The sequence below is a fragment of the Puntigrus tetrazona genome, chromosome 5, assembly GCF_018831695.1.
Source record: "Puntigrus tetrazona isolate hp1 chromosome 5, ASM1883169v1, whole genome shotgun sequence".
Lineage (NCBI taxonomy): Eukaryota > Metazoa > Chordata > Actinopteri > Cypriniformes > Cyprinidae > Puntigrus > Puntigrus tetrazona.
In genome coordinates this window covers 15349612-15373346 of record NC_056703.1, presented here as the reverse complement: position 1 = coordinate 15373346, position 23735 = coordinate 15349612, and the positions used below count along the sequence as shown (strand labels likewise).

General features: G+C 37.8%; 1 protein-coding gene across 3 annotated transcripts; it reads left to right on the top strand.

Moving 5' to 3' along the window:
* Window positions 1–5933: 5933 nt before the first annotated feature.
* On the top strand, window positions 5934–23331 carry npr3 (natriuretic peptide receptor 3). Of its 3 annotated transcripts, XR_006251075.1 has the most exons (9): window positions 5934–6907; window positions 12513–12635; window positions 13071–13246; window positions 18740–18875; window positions 20357–20451; window positions 20575–20695; window positions 21253–21340; window positions 21527–21997; window positions 22127–23331. XR_006251075.1 is itself a non-coding variant. In XM_043240656.1 (8 exons), the coding sequence occupies exons 1-8, from the start codon at window positions 6241–6243 to the stop codon at window positions 21636–21638; spliced, it is 1515 nt and encodes a 504-aa protein (XP_043096591.1). In that variant the 5' UTR covers window positions 5934–6240; the 3' UTR covers window positions 21639–23331. The 3 variants fall into 3 exon arrangements, 2 of the variants coding, with proteins under 2 accessions (XP_043096591.1, XP_043096589.1); XM_043240656.1 differs by having other exon boundaries at window positions 21256–21340; window positions 21527–23331; XM_043240654.1 differs by having other exon boundaries at window positions 21527–23331.
* The last annotated feature ends 404 nt before the right edge of the window (window positions 23332–23735 follow it).

Here is a 23735-nt window from a genome sequence, read left to right as displayed (position 1 = left end):
GATGTGTGAATTGGCCCAGATAACACTGAACAGCAGGTGATTTCTCCCATGACCCCTTGCTCTCTGATTATGATGAAATAACCTATTATCTTTTGACCCCAATAACTCCTGCAAGAATCCTGTGTTGCTTTATGCCCTCAAACCATTGAACAAAATTGATAATCATTGCACAGTTACAATCCTTTCAAGTTAATGCAAGGCTAAGGTCTTCCACTGACACTGATTACGCTAGAATGATGGTTAATATGTTTGACACAGTGAACCGTGCTCAGAGGAATATCTCGATGGCAGGTTTGAATTCACGCGCTTTACAAAATAATTCAATTATAACGTATGCGTAACAACAGTAAAGAGTTTTTAGTTGTAACTAAGATTTGTTTGGACACATGCCAGAGATCTTATGCGATGATTAAAAGCGAAAAATTATCATCAGATTGCCAAAGTTATGTAATGAAAAGCTCTCTGCCAACAATTTGAAGTAACAGACATCTCGGTGGGATAAAAAAATTCTCAAATGGTGTAAGAAATGTGTTGTTAAATATCGCCACCTGTTGTTCAACACCGAAAAATACATCCAAACTACACTTCAGTTTTCTAAAGGCTCCGTGCGTTTCTTGTATTTTAGCAAGTAACGAATGCAGAATTTTTAGACGAGGTTAAACACAGTCTTCCACATTTCTAATCCTAATGCATATATTCTTTATTAAAGCATGGATAATGATTCAGTTTCAGCTATAAAATTACACAATAAAATAAATATGACTCGGCATACAATTTACTGAAAATCTGTCATTGTTTTTCATAGCACTCACATTTTCAGAAACACTTAGCTAATGAAAACATAAAAGCATTTGGGCTTGGCATCAGATGGCAGCTGAGTAAACTGAATAACACTAATACGGTGGGCTTAATAGACATAATAAAGCACAGTGGTGCTAAGGAAAAACAGCATCACCACCATGTCTACGATCACGAGTTTAACCAAGAATATGCCACAGACGCAAGAAATCTAATGTATTATTAAATGCATTTTAATAGAATGTCTCTATTCTTTAAGAATAATGATTAAATTAGTGTAAAGAACAGAATAGAAACGTTGCATTGGGAAGAGTAGGAGAACACACGAGTAGAGGGCAGCGGGAAACAAGCAGTTATATTTAGCAGTGAGGTTACAGAAAACATTGATGAGTGACTTACAGTAAGCTCGTTTTCAGTTTTATCTATGCAGTAAATGTTTAGGTGGATTTGTTTTTGGTCTACACTTCTAAACTTTGCAAAGTTCTTATAAGTTTCAACATATACCACTCAAACGAAAAAGTATTGAGAATAAATATGGGCGGTACAAAAATACTGTAACTCATGTTAATATTATGTAATGGATCCAATGCATAACTTTATTCAGCTGATTAAAGGTAGAGAAAAAAATTGGATAAATTCAAACAGATTTGACAAGAATATAAATAACGCTTAAATATTTTTAATGTTATGGATTCTATTATATTATTATAATCTTAAATTATATTATTCTAGATATATATTATTATCGTATGTTACAGACAACGTACGGTACCTATAGAAACCCAGTGGAGCTGATGCAAAGACAGATCATTTGCATTAAACCATTTTGTGAATTTTGTGACTCTCTGAGAAAATAATTGTTACAGATGACCAGAATATGTGTTACTGACATAAATAGGAGAGCAAGTCAATATACTGACCAAGACCTGCGTATTTAAGTTAAGAGTTAAAACAAAACAGCAGATGATCAACTCAATACTGTTCAAGGTTATTGATCCCAGAAAACTCTAAAAATGATTGTGGACCTTAATTTTTCCAATGCATTCCGATTATTCTTTTGCATTGAATGCAAAGCAAGTACCAAAATCCATATTTTCAATAACTGAAAATGAAGACATCAACTTGTTCTTTTATTTATGTCTGAAGTTTTTGAAATGGTGTTTAAATCAGTTTCAGCTGGTGTGGTCCTCTATAACGCTACTGTACATGCAACAACCTGTTCCATAACACATCTATCATGCGTACATACTATAATGCAGTGTGTGTGTGTGTGTGTGTGTGTGTGTGTGTGTGTGTGTAAGGGCAGGTCTACAAATGTCTGGAACACACTTGTAATTAGACAGTATTGATGTCATTGTGTTGAAAAGTCTGTGGGTTAAAAGGAAGGCTTGCTACTGTAATTACATCTCCTGCTCTCTATCTGAGTGCATTTTGTCTAATTATTCTCCCCCTCATGACTCATACTGCTGGCATCTTATTTAAAACCATTCTCTAAGTATTTATCAGTGTTAACGCAGGGAGGTGATGCTTTGAGAGCAGACCATTATTGCACAAGTATGTCGGGAAATGCAACTAAGCATACAATAAATAAAATATTAAAAATTAAACTACAGGTCGTAAGGGTGCTCGTATGTACAGTACGTGTTTGACAGTGTCTCCGTTGTAGGCCAAATAAAGCTTTTCAGTTTACAACCTGTTCTGTTCAGTTGTGCTTATTAAAAAAATATTATTTACAAAGCCAATTGAGTTTGAGGAATCATCTCTATCTGGAAAATACCCCTGACTTGACACCAGGGACATGCACAGATATTTTGAGGGGCAAGGGCTCAGTGGAAAAACAAGATGTTAAATATATTAGGGGTGCGATATTGACAAACATATTTTCTGGGATTTTATTGATTGTGATAAATAAGACATTCTGCTGAGTGTGTTATTGTGCTGATATCTTAAGGACTACCATGAAGCGTTTGATATTCTTTACTTTTCTTGTGATAATCGGTTCATAGCGGTGATAGAAATTAATATTTTCCAATAAGTTTAAATATATTTTTATGGGCCTTTTTACCTTTATGAAGCCTTTTTTTTTTTCTAAAAGTGTGCATTATCTTTTCAGTCAAATTATTAAACTGAATCAGTCAATCAGAATAATAAGTCATTTGTGCTGTTATCAAGCAAATGAATTTAGCATTGACAAAATGAATCTGTGCAATGCACAGAAAAAACAAGAGGCATTAGAAGGAGGGCAATTAGATGCATTTATACACTGTTTACTGCAGGACATGAATGTGTTTAACCTTCAGTTACAAATGCATTAATGCCGCATTTCATATTTTAAACAAAAAGCAAGTCACTAATAAGTGAGTCATTGTGATTGAACCGAATCATTTAAACAGTTGAACCATTCAGGAACTGGAATTAAATTGTTTTGCCGAAACAGCAAAAACAATCAACTAAAACGTAAGTATCTTAATATTAAATTCTTGTTTTTGAACTGTTGAATGTCACAATATCACTGTTTTCTAAGATGCCTTTAAATAAAACAGCCAGTAGGTGTCTCCAAAAACACAACTTTAATATAGTTCATTCAGAGACCTGATGGTTATATTAAAAACCACTGCTCAAGAAGTAATACAAAAAAAAATGGATCGGAAAATCCTTCCTTATTAATGCATTACAAGAGGCAAACTGAATTTATTATAACAAAACAAAATGAGCCTTAATGTCTGGATACATTCTGTTTGTCACTCTGTTTAAACTATATTCTCACTATGGTTATGAATTTGCAGTTATGACTCTTTTCTTCAGTGGTTGAGCAGGCAAATGAACTCAATCAGTGAAATTACAAATAAATTATGTTCATACTGAATTCATTTAATGAAAGAGTAACGAACCTCTCACATAATACCCGATAACTTTACACATTAAATAAATGGAACACTTTTTAATAATGCATCAGTTATTAATTTAGTCTAAAATGAGATTGCAACTGAACTCTTTCGACATTCAAAAAGTTGCCTCACAGGAAATCTGAATGGGCACGACATTCATAATTACAAATGAAAGGAAATCCATACACAGTTACCTCTAGAAACCAAGAGATGAGGTGGTGCTTCATGCATGACATCTCTTGACCATCGGAAACCATGACTTTGCCGGCCACGAGCTGGAGACATTAATCTAGCATAATCAGGATTAATGCAGAACACAGCCCTGTTACTCGCACTGACAGATGGCTTCAATTACGTGAGCACTTTAATACATTTAAGAGAGCACAAGTCCTAAACTCATCGATTAGATTAGCAAAACCCAAACAAGTACAGGTCTGTTCCAGGAATTGCAGAAAAATTAAAACAATTCCTTAGAGGGAAAAATGAAACACAAACATAAAAACTCTCGATGCCGTTTAAACTGTAGGAAAGACATCTTGACTGTGGAGTGCAAAAGGAAACAGCGTGCATAAACATAATTATTTAGTTTTAATGGCTAGGGAGCGTTTTGGAACAATTTTGTGATTCAGTAAACATATCAATCCCGTGGGAGAACTGCACCCAGCACCACGGAATAAAAGACACTCTCAGCATATTGCATCTCAGGAAATAGGGAGCCCGATATTTATCTGGGAGTATACAGTAGGCCTACCATGGCTGTCGTTGTACTTTGGCCATTAGATAATTACAGGGACGTACTTCGCCTCGGTTCTCTGAATGGATCTTTTAGTTGCTGTTATCTTCATATCGATTTTGTTTATCCCGTCTGAATTTGTAATACCTATGGGAGCAATCAAAAGAGCTGGGATTCAGAATGCTCTCATTGACTGAAGCCACAGAGTCAGCACACCATTTAGCGGTGACGTGAATCAGAAATATTTCGTCTGGAGACCTCGGCTGAGTCATTTTTAACCTGCCCAGCTTTTAAAGCCTTCTTTTTTCTGCTTAATGAGTCTCATCATTAAAATATACACTTATATGGTGCGTTATTATCCAATTTCATAATTCTGCATTAAAATATTATCATACAAATAAACGTATTATACAGTGCGCAGTATACACTGTACATATAATTAGCATTTCAAACTACATTATATACATTTTCAAAAACTTGGATGCCATTTGGTAAATATGTGATGTGTTGCTGTAGGTACACCACTAGATGTCACTATTATATTGCTTCAATTGTTTAATAAAACTACGATTGTATGGATGGATATGCAGCTTTAACAGAGAACTGTGCTCACTTAAAAATGTGACACAACATAGTACATGATTTAAGATATTGACGGATGACACTAGTTAGCTGGTATTGAGAATATTTTATATGATGGGTGGGGGTTCCTGTCATTCTTGTGCACAGGTGTTTTGCTCTCTGCTTCAGCTCCCACATGCTGCAATCAGCGTTGAGAGTTGATTGTATTGTTACTGCCTGTACAGTGGATACCACATAGTCCACTATACAGACAATAGGAATTAGTTGTTAACTTTCCCGAGAAGGTAATCTGTTTAGACAATTACATATATGTTTTTTGATTTATGTCACTGCACTAGACTAGTGCACACTGTGGCCTACATCGACTAAACATGCTATCACTAGCTTTCTGACTAGGACTAAAATGAGGAAACACATCACACCCGTTCTCACCTCTCTTCACTGGCTGATATATTAATTTCAAAAAGTTAATGTGTAAGGCTTTGCTTCTAATACATATGATAGCTTTTGTCATTGTATTACTGACCAGACAGTTCAGATATTAACAGTCCCTTGCCGTAAAAGCCAGTACAAGAGAGACCGAGCCTTTTCAGTTGTGGTCCACAATTTGTGGAATAGTTTCCTTTTCCACGTGACGTCTGGTTTTCTCTGCTCAAACTTTCTGTTGCTTTTGATATTGATTGACCTCTGGGTTGCATTGCATGAAGGGTTAAATCGGTACAGACATTCGAAACCATACGTGTCGCGTGTAAATGCGCTTTATAATAAAACATAACTTGTATATGTTTATATTTACGCCAACTTGACCATTAAACCTCGACTGAAGTTGTGGACCGTCCCGAATTTCGACGCTGCGGCTTTAAGGAGGGGGCGGGCTTCGCAGCGGTGACGCAGGAATAATAATGAAGGGATGCTTGAAAATTCCTCCTAGACTGCAGCGTGTGTGGTGACCAGCCGAGCCGCACACTTCACACATCCTAACAAGAGTAATTACACAGGGAAGCGGAGAGTTAGACAGAGACCCAGAGAAGACTCCAAACAGGGGAAGAGAGAGGGGCTCTGGAGAGACTCACATCTCACTTATAAACAGAAAGAGTGGGATCTTGCCATACTAAGTTCAATTAAGGATACGTCTTAATTTATAGACCATCTAATCTACTTGGGTGGAAAAAAAACTTTCAAAATCTTTGCAAAAAAGAAAAAAAAAATCATCAGTTACTTCGTTCACTGGTGTTAAAGATGTCATGTTTCATGTCACTATGTCTGTCCATTTGGGTAGTGCTCATAATGCCTGGCAGGACAAGTGCACTGACTGACAACATCGACGTGATGGTCATGTTGCCTCACAACAACACATACCTGTTCTCTTACCAGAGAGTTTCTCCGGCTATTCAGTACGCGATAAAAACCCTCGGCAGAGCAGAGTTTGCTGGATTGAAATTCAATGTGCAGTACGTGAACTCCGCGTGCGGGATGGACGCGCTGTACGCGCTCGTGGACAAGCAGAGAGACGAGCGTCCCGACCTGGTCCTCGGTCCGGTGTGCGAGTACACGGCCGCCTCGGTGGTCAGAGTGGCGTCGCACTGGAACATCCCCGTGGTCTCGGCAGGTGCTCTGGCCACCGGCTTTAGCTTCAAAACCACCGAGTACTCGCACATGACTAGAATCGCTCCGACTTACCTGAAGATGGCCGAGACGTTTCAGGCGATGTTCGGACGTTTCGGCTGGAGATCTGCGTATTTTATTTACGACGACGACAAAGAGGAGAGAAACTGCTACTTTACGATAGAGGGTGTTCATACGGTGCTCTCGGAGCACCACATCACCAAAGATTACGCCGTGTTAAACGTGCAGGAGGAGAGAGTAGATGCCGACGGGATCATCGCGTCCGTCTACGGGAGCGAAGGTACTCTTTTACTTGTCTGTCATTTACCAAACGCTCTATGGCAAGCCGTTTAAGGCTTATTCCTTAACACGAGTAGTCCAGTCTATTTGTACTTTAGTACTTATGAATTTGACGTTAATGATATTTAATTAGTTGCTAGTAGACTACCTATGATAAGCGTTATTACTGTTACATACACGTTTTTGCCCCAAAAATAATATAAACAAATCCATTAAAACTGTGATTCTGTTATCGATCGTTCAGGTCAGACTATTAGCTATATATTGCAATGGTTGCTGGTACCTGTTTCAGTCTTATCAGTTGCCTAACTATTCATTAGTTGTAGTTTCTAGGAAAAAGTGTCTGCTTAATCTTTACTGACAATTACCTTTGTGAAATAAAACAGCTTGCAACTGATGCCAAAAGTGTCTTAGTATGCAGTTGTAAAAGAACAATCCTCTATATACGCTTCCTGCCAGAAAGGCGATAGTTTGAACAAGTGGAATGGATGGCATCTTTCTGGGTTGGAGCCCATTACCTTTCATTTAGAAGTCTAGATCACAAGTGGCAGCAATACTACATGGATGAGATTACACTTTTCCAAATAAAATCACAGAAAGCCGTCAGATGTGTATCATTTTAAGCAGCATTACCTTCAGGTTGGCTGTATATGGAAATGTTTTTTTGTTTGTTCTAATGTAGCTAAATTGTTTGTTATTTTGCATTAAAATATGCCCATTTTTAACATAAAAAAGAACATTTCAGATTTGGTGTAAAGAGATACTTTAGTACTTTGTTAATAATGGTGTACGTAACTGAACTGACAAAACTGTAGAAAATATTAGCTTAAATATCAGTGTAGTTGGATTTTTTTTCCTCCAACAGCAGTGACTCAGCTCGGGTATTTACAGGTCAAGAGGGTGGATTGCTAAAGTATTGCCTCTGGTCAACACATTTCCTTATTATTTCAAGATTAATTAAATAATACTGGAACTTAGTTTTCTTGGAGTGTCCAAATGATAATGCATTAAAGAGTACAGCAATCGTAATCCACAGCATGTTAAACTGCCAAGGACGCCGCTTCGGACGAGATGCAAATGCATATATTTAGGGCTGTTTTCATCTTCTGCTGATTCGTTGAGCTACCCATCTGTAAAGATAGACAAGAGGTCAGTGGCAGTCCAAAGAAAGCTCGTGGAAAAAATGATCAGAATTTTGACAGGCAGTCAACACTGAGCAAGAGCTGTTGGAATTTTGGGGAGCAATTGCAGGTTTTAGCACTCCTCTAGACATCCTCGAGCACTTTTTAACAGGTTTTCTCATGGCGAGTAAAGTCATGCGCTGTCTGCCTGGCTGATACTTAAAAACCGAGAGGCTACACCCTCCCTGAAGCACACTGCTACTATTGGTGTTAGACACATTGTGGCGCTAAAAGATATGCCTGCTGTTATAAGTATGAGCTGTCTGCTGTTTCAGCCTGCTTTTAAACATCATATCCGTCTGCCCCAAATCTGTGCTGTTTCAGAAGGTCTGACTGTGCACCTCCTTACTGATCCTGTTTCATAAACAGTGCATTTCTTACATTCCTAGCAAGAATGTTGTCGATTTCAGAAAATATACAGAAATGCCTAAATACAGGGGCCCTGCAGAGGGCCCAGTCCCCTGTATCGCTTTCCTAAGACAGTCTTGTGAGTCAAAACGAGCATCTTGGGTTTCTTAGGCTAAAGCATATTTCGTCAACGCTGGTCATTAAAGGAATGTTCCACCAATTCTGCAAATGTCAGTATGGAATGAATGAAACGGGGTAGGAGGTTAATGCTGTCTTGGGGCTGTTTTGACACTAACAATGCCAGGGTTACACCTCTCCAGGCTTTTTATAATTCTTTCCCTTTTCTACCAGTTAACAGCAGCTAAAGGTTCTCATCATGTTGCGGTCCCCCACAGCAACTATAAAGGTACAAGCATGGAATGCTGCTTGAATAATGACACGTGCATTTGCTTTGATCTGCCCATCACAGGCCATGCAGAGATTTGAATGTGGAATCTCAGTGACGTGGACGCCACCCAAACACTCAGGGCAACATTTGACATCTGTTTCAAGCCTCTTCTGAAGTGTAACACTGAACTGCACTGGATCCACCCCATCCAAAAAGAAATGCCACCGTTTTTATAATGTTGAAGGTTTATGCGGTGGTGTCCACCCATGCCATTATTATTATTATTATTATTATTATTATTATTATTATTATTATTATTAATTATTCTTTTTTCTATTGAATAAGTGATGGTTAGAACCAAGTGTCTCCCCATACAGTTTGCAATAGTCAGTTTTACTCTGATGTATGTCGCAATACTGTAGCTTTAAGCAACAACACTGCCTGTCCATGTTGAGTATGGCATGATCTAGTATGGTTTAATCTGACATCAACATCAAAAGTTATGGGAAAAGTTATTTTTAAAGCTGATAAGCCTATTTATTGTGCTTTCTTAACTATAGCTAGCTGCATCATGCTATTTGCATTGCAGCCCACCAGTTGACGGCAAAGCCATATAGCAGCTTGTGATTAATACTAAGGCAGTTTTTCCAAATTAAAAATGTATTAGAATTTGTCTGCTTCAGGAAGTGAACATCACATAAAAATGGTCATAAAAGTTTTTGTTTATATTACCATAAATTATAGACATAGCTACTGTATAAATTAGCATACGTTTTGAATGCTAAATGCTGCAGACTGTTCCATGAGGTAGATTGCAGGCGTTAGAATTAGTATTCCAGGCATGGTAGACACTTTGTTGTTTTGTTTTCAGGGGCTCAAAGAAGACTGCAGTGGTGTACATACTGTAGTACTGATACAATAAAGAAAGCAAAGTATCTTGTTAAAAGTTACATCTTTTTTTTTTTTTTTTTTTAAACAAAATGGCTTACTTTGAGATGCCATTGTTCAGTGTTCATTGTTTGCCCCTGAAGTGGTCAATTACACAAGCATGTAAGCAAGTTGATTTATGTGGCTGCTTATAATAGCATTCATCATTATCTACTCTCTCACAGTTTCTCATAATCAGAAGGCAGTGAAAATTGCCAAATAGTTTTTCTTTGCCTGCAGTCATCTGTAGAGGACGTCATTGGGACATTCTCCAACTCCTGTGACGCCTGATTTGATTCATTTGGCCATTGCGATGCCCTTGTTTTTGTTGTCAGTCTTCGTTAAGCGGTTTTCAACCTGTTGCACGAGGCTGCGGCGTGTCGATTGGCACAGCTGAGGCGAATGTAATAAAATACAGATAACTTTAATGACATGGCCCAGCCTGCCCATGAGCATTGATTTAAAAGTATGTTTTAGTGACTGATTTATGGAAAAAAAAAAAAAAACCTTTGCAAAATTTCCAAATCACGGCTGAGCCAATCAAAAACAACTTGAGTTTGACAGATAAATGTCCAAGTCCTTACTCTTTTCAACTGAGAAACCATTAAAGACCACAGTTTGTTCATATCACACTTTTAAGCCGAGCTTTTAAAAATGTACACTACAGTCTCTGGACTCACCAACGCAAGTATTTTATTGATTCACAGCAGACGAATCACTATCTGGCCATCTGTGATTCCAGAAAAAAAGCTTAGGATCGTGATGTTAGAGTAGTACTGCAGTACACTGTGAGTGAATATATTGTTTGTTTTTGGCAACGATAGAGTGTTTGGACCTGTGACGTCAGACTTAACAGGCAGGTAAGAATGACATACCTGCTGTTGACACATAAAATTGCAAGTTATGATGCATGCCGAGGCTGAAGATAAGGCACATGGATGGCATATGGCGTTGCAGTGTTTTGAGAGTGAATGACGTGAGCACAGAACCACAAACTGGCTTGTTGGAAACCTGCAGAGTGGTCCTCAGGGAGTGAATTTACTAAGCCAGAGATATGTCATTATAGCCCTGCTTATTTTGCATTCTGTGCCATGCTGCCAGAGTCGGACAGAGGGGCAAGACAGTGAACCCTTATACTCAGTAGCGATACAGCACGAGTTTGCACAGCGATATTATTTCCATGTGCACGTTCACACTATGCTTCTATATAGACCCCCAGGTGCATTAAATGCGGCGCAACCTACGGTAAGTGTGCCATGTGTTGCCTCTTTGCATTCCTCAGCTCATTTGTAACTAGTGTCAGTGGGAAAATCCAGATTTTTGAAATATTGCTGGCTGGAGCTTTACCCCATGGAATCACCGGAGAGCCAACACAGGGCCTGTAGTGTACTGTGCGCTCTGTAATTAAAGGGTGCTATAGTGCAGGAATACTGAGGTGAAGTTTGTCCCACTCAGCTGAGGATATTTCAAGCAGCGCATTACACTGACTGAGCTGTGGGGAAAGTTCCAATCCTCTGAATCTTCCTATTTATGGGACACTTTGCAACTTACAAAAAAAAAAAACCCTGTTTGCTTGCTTGTTTGTTTATTTATTTATGACCTCCTTGCTCCATGGGAAAATATTTTCTACCTCAGACTGTATTTCTGTTAGACCGGGTCAAAAAGAAGTTATTCTTTGCTACTTATGAGCCTGTACTTACATAATTGAATCAACGCCACATGCTCTTGTAAAGCTGGCCAGTAGCATAAAGGTCATAATGAATTCTAAATTAACAGCACTGAGCGTGTTCTCAGAATTGAGACGATAATAAGTTAATGCACATGTTGGATTTGTGGTCTGTAAAAATCCTATGAGAAAACACAGTGCTTTATTTTGTCTTCCATAAATAAAAATGGGAATTGTAAGGAAATGAACAATTCCATTCTTGTTTATACAGTATTATCATACAAACAGACAGTCAGTGGCAGGTCTTAAAGTCATTGAAATATCTTGAAAAGCATAGCACTAGCATTAGTCAATGCTTTGAGGAAGCTAGGGAAAGATATATCAAGCTGCTCACCGCCTGCAGTTCATTGCTCTTCATCTTCATTGTTTATAATGGCGAGGATGTCTACCAGTTTTCTATATTTGATCTATTTCACTGTGCAGAATTCAAATGGGTTGTGTGTCTCTGGACTGGAGCAGTTTGAATTGCTCCGGATAATGCAATAGGTGTCATTTGCCACAAACGGATGCTTCAATCGACTGGTCAGAAACACTGATAAGAAGCTAAAGTTTAGAATGATATCATCAAAATCATTGATCCGTTGAACTTTTACAAGGTTACTCCACCCAAAAATGAAACATTTTGTCATAACTCACTTACTCCCATGTCGTTCCAAACCCGTAAAAGCGTTGTTTGTTCTCGGGAACACAATTTAAATTTTAAAACTGGAATGCTTGTGACTGTTCCAATGACTGCCAAGTAAATTACACTATCAGGGTCTAGAAAAGTATAAATGACGTCATCTGAATACTCCATCTGCCATCAGTGGCTCAATCGTAACATTATGAAGTGACTAGAATACTTTTACGAAAATGAAACAAAAATAACTAACTTTTTAGAACATATTAGAATGGTGTTCCTTAACAACCTACTAACCCTAGTCATAAATGCAGTTTTGCATTTATGGTGGTGGTGTGGTGGTGCACATTGCTAGTGGTAGCCTAAATTTGTTGTTTTGAATGGCAAACAAGACTCTGTTCTGTTTTTTTTTTGCAGTGGTGATCATGTGTGCCAAGGCAGACACAGTACGAGAGCTCATGCTGGCGGCCCATCGACAAAAATTAACCAGCGGCAGCCACATTTTCTTCAACATCGAGCTCTTCAACTCCTCTTCTTATGGTAAAGCTCCACTACTGTACTCATGGTTGTTGTGCACTGATTACAGAGCTTATCTCTATTCCCAAGATGAACCATAGTCAGACAAGATTGTCCTATTACCCTCTAGCACAATGAAGCTATATCTACACTGAACTGCAAGAGAGGCCCAGCTCTTCTGCTTGATAGAGATTACATTCAGACATTTGGCTCAACACAATAGTGCCTGGATATTGTCTGGTGCGCAGGTCCAGGATGTTCCACTGATGTTCTTGTGCAAATCTAAATGCCTCATTGTTCCAGCGAACTTAACAGAGTAGATATTATAGCCATTGTCATTGAGGTTTTATCAGCAGAAACAGGCAGAACATCCTTGTTTTAAGCAAATTTTCTATGGCAAATCTTGCAATGTGCTCACGTGAACATGAAATACAGTAAAAATACAACATTATTTTACAGGGGATGGATCCTGGAGGAGAGGAGACAAATACGACAGTGAGGCCAAGGCTGCATACAGCTTTCTCAACACTGTGACGTTGCTTAGGTCAACCAAGCCAGAGTTTGAAGACTTCTCCATGGAGATGAAAAAGTCACTACAGCAATCGGACATCCCTGTTTGTGAAGGCTGCAATGCTGTACGTGAGTCTTTGAAACATAATTACTGAGTAAAATGATAATGGTAAATACTGTCGTGTTCAAAAGCCAAATACATTTCAGAATTGTTTTGGATTTCAGATCAAGACTCTGCAGATCTAAATTCCTACAAACATTTTCTTCATGCATTAGGGATGCACAATGTATTTGTAGTGTATTGGTTACTAGCATTTATTTCATGTATATCTAATGATATTGGATATTTAATTATTATTTTCACATTAGCATTTTCTATTTTTACATTTCGACACCTAGTTAATTAAATCGGTCTACTTATACTGCAAATGAAACATTATTAGAAAAAACTCCAACCGTGAAAATGTCGTGGAACTTTCTTGACTTTTTTTAAGTACACCTTCATCATTGTCCGCTGAGAACAGTATATAGTCATATCACTCAATCAATCAATCTTAAGCCCCCTTCCTGTTATTCCCTCCATTTTATGGCCTGCAGTGTTCAAAGAGCAGCTGATTCATTTATTCACCCGGTTTAAAGACAAAATACAGTGCATTCACGCTTAAAGTGCTTTTGAATGGGGTGACTTGGCGTTCCGTACAGGCCCCATATTTTGGTCTGGCTCTTTGTCCCCATCATGTCAGCTTCTATTGAAAAGCCGTCAAAGGTTTTCTAAGGAAGACAGCGGGAACTGTCTTTCTGAAACAAACAATTGTGGACGAATCGAAGTGCCAAGGTTAATAACCCCAGTGGGGGCCCTGCCACTTTTGACTGGCTCAATTGCTTTATCAACAGGAGCCACAAAAGGCTTGAGCTGGACCTTTGCAGGGAACCACCATCATGTCAAAAGAAAAGCATTCAGACAAAGCCCATTCTCGTTCCAAATATGAATGTCAAGACTTCAGTGTGCCGAGCACAATTATATCATTGTACGAGTACATTTCCCAGAGAAGCAGAAGCTTTAACTGACAGAAGCACAGGCTAATGTGATGTGGCCTTCTCCTTGTAGCTGCCGCTTGTATCTGCTCGTTTTTCTGACAGGGGTGTTCATGCTGAATTAATGAGCTGGATGAAGAATGCTCACTTTATTCATTAAGGAAGGTGATACATTTTTTGGAATTGGCTTACACTGAGTGGTGTTCTTATGAGCATCCACACAGATTTTAGCTATTCGTACTGGCTGCCAGGAAATGCAGCCATACTCATTTGCAAAGAGCCCCCCATATGCCGAACGTAAATCTGCTGGATAAATGACAGTTTTCACTGTTAACATTCTACAAGGTCAACTCTACAGTATAATCCAGACACAAAGTAAGATCCTTAAAAGATTCATAAAATACGGATATTTAAGTCGGTGAAAAATGCTAAGCATTTTTATGCACTGATGACCAGTAGGTGGGTGTGTTGGATTACCACAGTCATTAGGAACATGTTTTATGGTTTTATGTTTTACAGTGTAACGTATTTTGTGTTTTATGTGCTTGATAGTATTTTTCCAAAGTTTCTACTATCTATTTTTCACTTGTAAAACACTCTCTGATGGATTGATACTAACAACAGGCAACATTCCTCAGAATCATTCACTTTTTTTTTTTGGATGAAAAACATAATCTCTTCAAAACACTGGGTCATACTGACATGTATTTTTATCTTGCTTAGTAATAGTTATCATCTGTTGGCCCTCAGGTTTATCCGTTACTTATTTACCACTAATTTTTGCTCTTCACTGTGCGTCACAAGCACTAAGGCTCGATTAATCCCCAGATATTCTATTTTCACAGATTTAACATTTCTAAAATATCATATTCTAAAATAAAATCTCCTCAGGTGTGTATAATCTAATCACTGAAGTCGTGTCAATTCAGGGTCAGATTTCTACTTAGGAGGTTTTAATGTTTGGCAGCTGGAAAGTTTATGATTTATTTTGGTTGATAATTTATTTTGAGTATTTCTGCTCAAGTACAGGCATTACACACACACACACACACACACACACACATATATATATATGATATGTGTGTGTGAGTGTTTAATACCTGTACTTAAGCAGAAATGCTTAAAAAAAGTTTACCTGAGGATGCTACAATCTAGGAACATTCATTACAGATGATCCAACTCAATACACTAGACTTCACGTGAATTTAAGGCCACCCATGGTTGCTTCTTTCCTTTTCTTCTCAACAACCCTTATCTAGAACAAGATAGGCAGCAACCACTTTGCTCACCATTAAGAGTCTCTAAAACCATCTCACAGGATCTGTACACGCTGTATGCTGAATGGCTAAACTGAGACAAACAAAGGAAGTCTCAGACTTATTACAGACTGCCGTCTGCCTCTGTCATCTCGATTTTTATCAACAATAAAGGATGTTACCGTTTTCAGAGAAGACACCATAAGTTTAACTGATTGCAGTAACAACCAATGAAATTCTCAGAGAAATTTTGGTCAGAAACAAAGGGACGAGGTATGTAGGGCTAAAATATTAAAAAATACCTAATACGTATATGTATATATGCGTATTAGATGTTCATATACTTTGAGTGAAGTTAAACTGTGGTAAATTCAGTTGAATGAATTTGATTTGGAAAGGCAAACACCTCTCAATTACGAGCATGTAGTCTCTGTTACTATTAATGGAAGGAGTTTGAAACAACCAAGACTCTTTCTAGAGCTGGTCTCCTTGCCAAACAGAGTAATTGACAGAGAAGGACTTTGGCTGTAGTGGTGACCAATAACCTGATGGTTACTCTATTTGAGCGCCATGATCATAACTAGAGAAAGGAGAAACCTACAGAAGGACAAACATTACTGGAACACTTTATTGATCTGGGCTTTATGGCGGTGTGGCCAAACTCTCCTCAGTGATGACACAAGAAAACATATCTCTGCTCATTACCTGCTGAATAGACTCATATTGTGGGACTGTTTTTCAGCAGCAGGGACTGAGGGACTCACCAGAGTAGAAGTGAACCCAGTTCAGAACATTCAGAACCTAAGACTGGACAGAAGGTTCACCTTTCAACAGGACAGTGACCCACACAGCAAGAGTGGCTTATAGACAACTCTGTGAATGTCCTTGACTGGCCCAGCTGCAGTCTGGGCTTGAACCCAATCAAACATTTCTGGAGAAACCTGAAAATGTGTGTCTGCCCCCATTTAACCTGACAGTGTTTGCGAGGTTAAGAGGTGAGGAGAAGAATGGCATATAATTGCCAAATGCTGATGAGCAAAGCTTGTCGCACCATACCTAAAAAGGCTTTAAGTGTGCTTTAGCCAAGTACTCGGTTAAGGGTATGAATACTTATGTACTGTACCTATTTGAGATTATAAATAATAAAAAAATAAAGGAGTGGCAATTCTGTTTTTGCAGTGTCGTTTTGGTTTATTGAATATAGAATGATATGGAAAAATATAGTTTAAATCAGTTGACAAAATGACTAACAAATTGAATACTTTTTATTGGCACTGTATATAAGCAGTGCATTGCAGTATAGCTTAATTGTGGTACAAGGATAAAGAATAAGATCTTTGTGTTTCTGTTAAGGTTTTCTTACCAGGTCATCACAGAGTATACGACTCTGATGCTCATAATTTTTTAAAGAGGTTTTACCACTCATCTGAAAAGCTTCATTATGATCATAAATCAGTGAGAGAAAAGTCCTACTGCAGAAGTTGGATTCTAAATGACTAGAAGAGTTCCATGTAAAAATGGACTTATTTTCTTGCTGCATTCCATTTTTGAGGAAATAAATATAAAAAGTATGAAATAAATATTATGCCACGGTGGGTCATATATCCATTTATTTATCATATTTTCTCCATAGATGGCATCTTAAAAGTCTCTTCTGGCCTTTCTGTCATTGCAGTATAGCTGGTAGTGACAGTAAGAGAGCACTGGGTAATTTTTTCACCGGGGTGAGGAAACTGACATGCGGTTGCACCTTTTCATGCCAGAGCCTGAAGTTAATCAGCCCAAATAAACAGAAACAGGCTTATAGGTGAAAACAGTGTGTCCAGTGAGCCCTGAGGATGTTACATTCACTCTAATGATGCAGGGCTTGTTTTGGTTTAATCACTGCATTTGGGCCAACTAGGAATTAGTGCTGTTTTCTTTCCTTTTGCAACATCTATGGAGGAATTTAACGGCACAAATATTATTTATTAAACATACATAAATGAAAAGCGTAGCCTGCTAAACGATACATGACATAGAACAAGCTTCGTGAATAACAGTCTGATTTTAGTAAGTGTTACTTTTTTTTTTATTAACAAAAATTGGAGAAGGCTAAACAGGCACTAAAGTAGTTAAGAAAACCTTAGAGTGGATTTATTTATTTTTGGTACTACATAAGAAATCACTGTATTATTTAAAGGTGCTGCAAACTGAGATGGAAAACACAAATCTCAATGTGGGTGACGGGCCTCCAGATCTCTCCTTTAACTTCTGAGTTAAAATAATAGAAATTTAATAAAAATCTCCTCTATATCCCTTTCATATCACATTCTTGAACTGAGATGGCATCAGTTTTACACAAACTGTTACCAATAGTGCCTAAACCTAAATATCAGCAGGATTTGTTTCGCAACGAGAAAGCATGACATTTTTTTTTTTTTTTTTTTTTTTTTTGCACGAGGAATGTTCGGTCCGATACGTTGTGCTGCTGATTTGCAAGCTGTGCTCTGTATGAAAACACAGCAGGGTTTGTTATGCTCTGAATGCTTAGATATTTCACCTCTGTTCACGCTTCCAAAAATGAATATGTATATAAACAGTCATATGACTATATCAGCTTTTCCTGCTGTTTCGCTCTTATTAGGCAGTTGAGGGTGAACTGTAAATACGCAGTAATCTTGGCAGACGGTTATCAAATCTCCCCCGGGCTGCAGACTGACTAAGCCCCGGGTTTTACTATTGTTTGCCTTGGGCTGTACACACGCAGCATACAGCTCTGCAGCAGGAACAGACCATTAATCCGTATCATAACATGAGCATCTATTAGTACCTGCTTTTCAGTATTCATGGCGGCTGGGTAGGCCGTATTATTTTTTCAGTTGCTTAACATTTCATTGAACAACAGCAGTGCTGTTTATGGATCCTCTCCATCTTATTCACTCTCGATGTTAAAAAACACTGTGTGCAGTTGTTCATTCATTTGCAGTTTAACTGAAGTATAATATTGACCGATACGGCGCTTCTGTATCCTCTTACAATGGCCTTTACTTACAGTTTTTCAATAATATCGTGAAATACAATTTCAATTTGTTTGTTTTTTTCGAAAAGAATGGAAAGCTATGGAGGTCCAAACATATGAAAATAAATACTGTAAAAATAAATTATAAATAAGTAAACCAGATGTATTTTTTCATTGTTTTAAGTCATAACATGTATTCTATTAAATTTAGTTGGCTATAATTATTTATTCTATTTATAAAGAATATGCTCTATTTTTTAAATAATAAATAAATGATGCATTTCAACATACATAAACTTATGCCCCTTTTTTTTTTTACATTGCAGGTCAATATGTTTATGGAGGGCTTCCATGATGCTTTGATTTTGTACGCAATGGCCTTGCGTGAGGTGATGAGTAACGGTCTGACTAAAAAGGATGGACTGGAAATCACCCACAGCATGTGGAACAGAACATTTGAAGGTAATTCCCCAAAAATGCATTTTTTTCCCTTTACCTAATCAGCAGCTGTAGTTCTGAAATGCAAATATATAGCTCAAAGGTTGACTGGTTCAATTTTGTGTTAAAGTTCAAACAAACTCATCAGTAATCATCTGAAAGCTCCTTATTAGCATGTCTGGATGGCCAGACGGTGTCGGTCTAGGGTGACTTCATGACAAAATTAGGCTGATTTTGCATGTGTGCATCTTGGGCAGAGGGGTGTAGCATTACTGCCTTGATGAATGTGTGCACTGCACAACAAGAGATCTATGTATGAAAGTATGGGTACAGAAATGTCTTGTTTAAAGGAAACAATGTATTTAAAAAGCGAGAGTTTTATATGTGAGACTTTACTGCTGTTAGGAAAAGAAAGATGATTTAAAAAAACTTTCCTCAAGAAACATACAAATTTCATGATTGGTGTAATATGCAAGGCCGCAGGTGTTCGGATGTTCTTTGTTCACTGTTCTTGATGGTAATGTGTAAACCAATCATGATATAATCAGCGGCACAGTAGTAGACTGTAGAATTTGTGTTGCGGTAAGGAGATAATGTCATTGTGTGCTCAGTAGACGTGACCGTGTTTGGTTGCAACCTTATTATAATCCATGCTTTTCACATCTAGATACTCTTGGCAGTGGTTTTAAGCAAAAATACAGTAAAAGCTTTCAAGAGAATACTGCATATAATGCTCGTTTCATATGCAAAAATGTTAGCCAGTCAGAGGAGTAGATATTTAAATTTAAGTCTCGCAGCAGACATACCCCTTCCAATAAAAGAACATTTCTATAAAAGGGCTACATTCAATGTAGGAAATTCTTACTTTTTGGGAAATACAACAAACTAGAACTTAACATACTCATATTATATGCACCCCGGAAAATGTAATAAAATATCATTTTAAAAAATCTATCCCTTTAAATGTTGCTATACACGTTAAGCTTATTATTAATAATAATAATGCATATTTTGTGCAAAGAGAACACTGGAATCCTAACACTGACCGAGACCTATTTGATTCCTAATATTTTTCACCACATTTGATTCCCATTATTGTAGTTGTGAACAGAGGGCCCGCCAGTATTCTTGCCCCTGTAATTCATTAAACTTCCCTTACAAAATCAGTGCTCAGACATGTCTGCGGCCCAGACCCGTCTCAATGACCACAGCAAGACAACTAAACGTGAAATAACAATGTTTTGCTCGGCCAGAATCATCAGGAACAGGGTCATGTTTTCCTGTTAAATGAAATAATATTTTAAAAATCTCAAGAATTCAGGAACACAGATGTACAGATGAAATTACCATTTCTGCAGTCAAAGCCAACAAAAACGGCAGGAGGCGGATGAGATTTCCTGTTGTATTGCCCACCCGGAATTTGTCGACTCTTGCTGGTGTTTTCCTTGGAATGTTTGACTCTTCAAACTAATTAATTTTCTCATTCCTCACATTCCGTTATACAGGCATTGCTGGCCAGGTGTCTCTAGATGCCAATGGTGACAGGAATGGGGATTTCTCTGTCGTTAGGATGACGGACCCAGAGGCAGGAACGCACGAGGTATGTGCACATTGTCATCTCTGCTTTCAAGACAAGATCAGGACAATAACTCAAACACAGACATTTTGGATTTTGTTCATGTTTGTGCCAGAATTATGACAAAATATTTTTTTATGCTTTCAGACTGTCATGAGCTACTTCGGCACAAATGGAAGTTTCCAGATCATGCCGGGCTTTAAGAGGGAATGGTTCTCCTTGCGAACAACACCAGAGCCTCCACAACCAAAACCGAGTGACCCATCATGTAAATTACCTCTGCTGCTTCAAGAGAATTTTTTGAGCAATATAATAACTGTATTATACACTGCATAAAATGTCATTTTCAAAAATTCATAATAGGGGCACTCCGAGAACACAATGATTTTTTTATTATTATTTTGTAGAGTAGTATAATAATATACTAGTAAATTAGTAAATGGATAAATCATCCAAAAATGAAAATTCTGTCATTAATTGCTCGGCCTCATGTTGTTCCAAACCTGTAAGACTTTTGTTCATCTTCAGATCTTCAGGGGGTTATTTTTGAGAATTTTCTGAGAACTTTCTGACCCTGCTTGGAGATTAATGGAACGGAAATATTCCCAAATAAATAAATAAAGGCCTTACAGGTTTGAAATGACATGAGGGTAGGTAATCACTGACAGAATACAATTTTTAGGGTGAGCTATCCCTTTAATTATAATACTGAACTTATTGTTACTTACAGTAGGAATAATTGCACCTTCAAACAAACCCCAGTTTGTACTATAATTATATAGAAGTGTTTTTTTCTTTACAAATGGTTTCATTTTCTTTTCTAAGCAGGTGGACTAGGTGTATCAGCAGTGACTGGGATAATAGTAGGAGGAATTCTGGGAACAGCTCTCCTTTTGGCATTCTACTTCTTTAGGTAAACTCCAAAAACAATTGTTTTTCCATTAAACAACTTAATGTATTGTATGAATACGATAAGAAGTGTCTGGCATTTAAATGTTAACCTTATTGTTTTGGTGTTTTTTGAGAATTACTAGAACGTTGTTATTGTTGCTCATACAATATCATCTACATTCATATATTCCTCTTTGTTGCTCCACAGGAAGAATTACAGGATAACCATTGAACGGAGAACACCTCGAGATGAGTGCAACATCGGGAAGCACCGTCAGTTGCGGGAAGACTCCATAAGATCCAACTTCTCGGCAGCGTAGTCTGTAGTCGTAAGTCGACTGCTGGGGTGTTCAAATTCAGGGAAGGTGCATCTCAAATGGGTCTTTGAGCTCATCAAACACCATCCCAGGAACCCAGAAATATTTATAGACATGCTGTAGTGTTTTTTTTCCTTGTAAATGTCTCTTGCTCTTCAATTCGTAAACTCAGGAAAGTTGAATTATTGGAGGAGAAGTGCTCGCAAGGCTTCTTGACTGTCTGCAAAGAAAAAGGGTCTTTTTCTTATTTAGCTACCGACCTTTTTTCCCGCCAAACTCACCTTGGGGAAAACTGTCAGTTTTGTAGAAAACGGTCAGCTGCTGGGTCAATGAGGAGAAGCGGTTATGAGATATTGAGGACGGTAAGAGTGACACTCAGAATCTAAGCTTACTTTAAACGCAACACTCTCACTCATCTTACCTTCCTCTTCTTCCTTTAGAGAATGTCCAGTAGAACACACTGATAAACATCCATTCTTTCTTCTTTGTAGACTTTGTCAAGAGGCACTGATGAATACGAAACTGATGTGAACTTTAAAATGATGTTCCTCTCTGTCAACACGTATCAGCAAGCCTTGATGTATCAAATTTGGCTACACGCTGAAACACTGAACTGTTTTATTTATTATGATAAATTCAGATTTTCTACAAGTGATTTCATTCATAGGTCTTAGTCCCACTAATTATAGTCCAATATAATTTCAGCTATTTTAATTTACACTGCCATGTACAGTATCATACACGCTGCTGGGTGCCTCATGACCAAATGTTGTTCGACTGGTCTTCACAGTTATGGATTCAAGATTCAATTGATAAAACCCACTTAAAAAGTGTCCAAATGCCAAGATGTTTGAAGAAAAGTAAATGCATAAAAAAGCGTACTATAAGGTCCACCATTACCTTTTTATGTCAGTTGTCTTGTACAGCCCGTTTGTTGCTCAACATCACGCTTTTTGAATGCAAGATAGAGATTTAAAACAAGACGATTCTACTTAAATCATGGCTGATACATCGTCGTTCATCTTCCTGCACTTGGTTGCATCCGTGAAGGTGAACTTCAGAGGAAAAGCAATTTCTTCGGTTGTCAGGAAGTTATGTAATAGCTATAGAAATAAGTCACAAAATGATTTTATACACAACACAAGCCGGTCTACCTTTCAACAACAGATTTTGAAAAGCTATGTTCAATTTATATTGCACATGTACATTTTTGAACTTTATGTCTTTAGATTGTCTTTGTCAGGAGGTGGTTATCAATAATCTATCAGTTTAATAGCATATAAAGTATATTTTTAACATTTGTGATGATTCAGTAATGATGATGAGATAAATGTGAGGTGTCGCATTAAAAATCATCTCTATGGGTTTGTGCGTCCAAAAAAAAAAAAAGACCTAGGGTTTTATTCAGGCTTGGTATGATGGCAATTGTATACTGATGTAAGTAAATGTATCAACATAAGATGTGATGTTATTTATTGATATTTTTGTAGAGGTTTCATTTTCCTTAGTGTTGATTTTAACATTGTTTCTTGTGTGAAATATACAGAATCCTTTTTGTAAACAGTATATCTGCCTTGTCAGAGCAAATTTTACCTGATAAGTATATTTACAAGGCTTTGTAAACACTCTGAAGAATTGTAACTTATTTAGATTGATACATATTGACCAATTAAAAGGAAAATTTATGAAAATGAAATAGTCTCTCTGTGTTTACCACTATTGGCTCGTACAATGCTCAATTCTGGGCAGGCTGACCTTAAGAGCAGCACATTTTGCTCTTGTAATGTAGCTTCTAAACTACAGAATCAACAGTATGGATGTGTTTTCTGAGAGCTGGTGTCCATTCAGCGGGCCAGTAGACTGTCATAGCTGTGGTCTGAAATTCCTCATAGATCTCCAAGAGGGCGTGCGCAAATGATCCCAGACTGCAGAGACACTATGTGAACACAGGTCATGTAGCCAAAGCAAACACAACTCACTTCCTTTGCTGCTCATCACTACAGGTGTCTCACACACTAAATTTTTCCACTACTAGACCATCTATACAACTCCTCCAGAAAACATTTTAATGCTAGGATAGTTCACTCAAATTTCAAATCT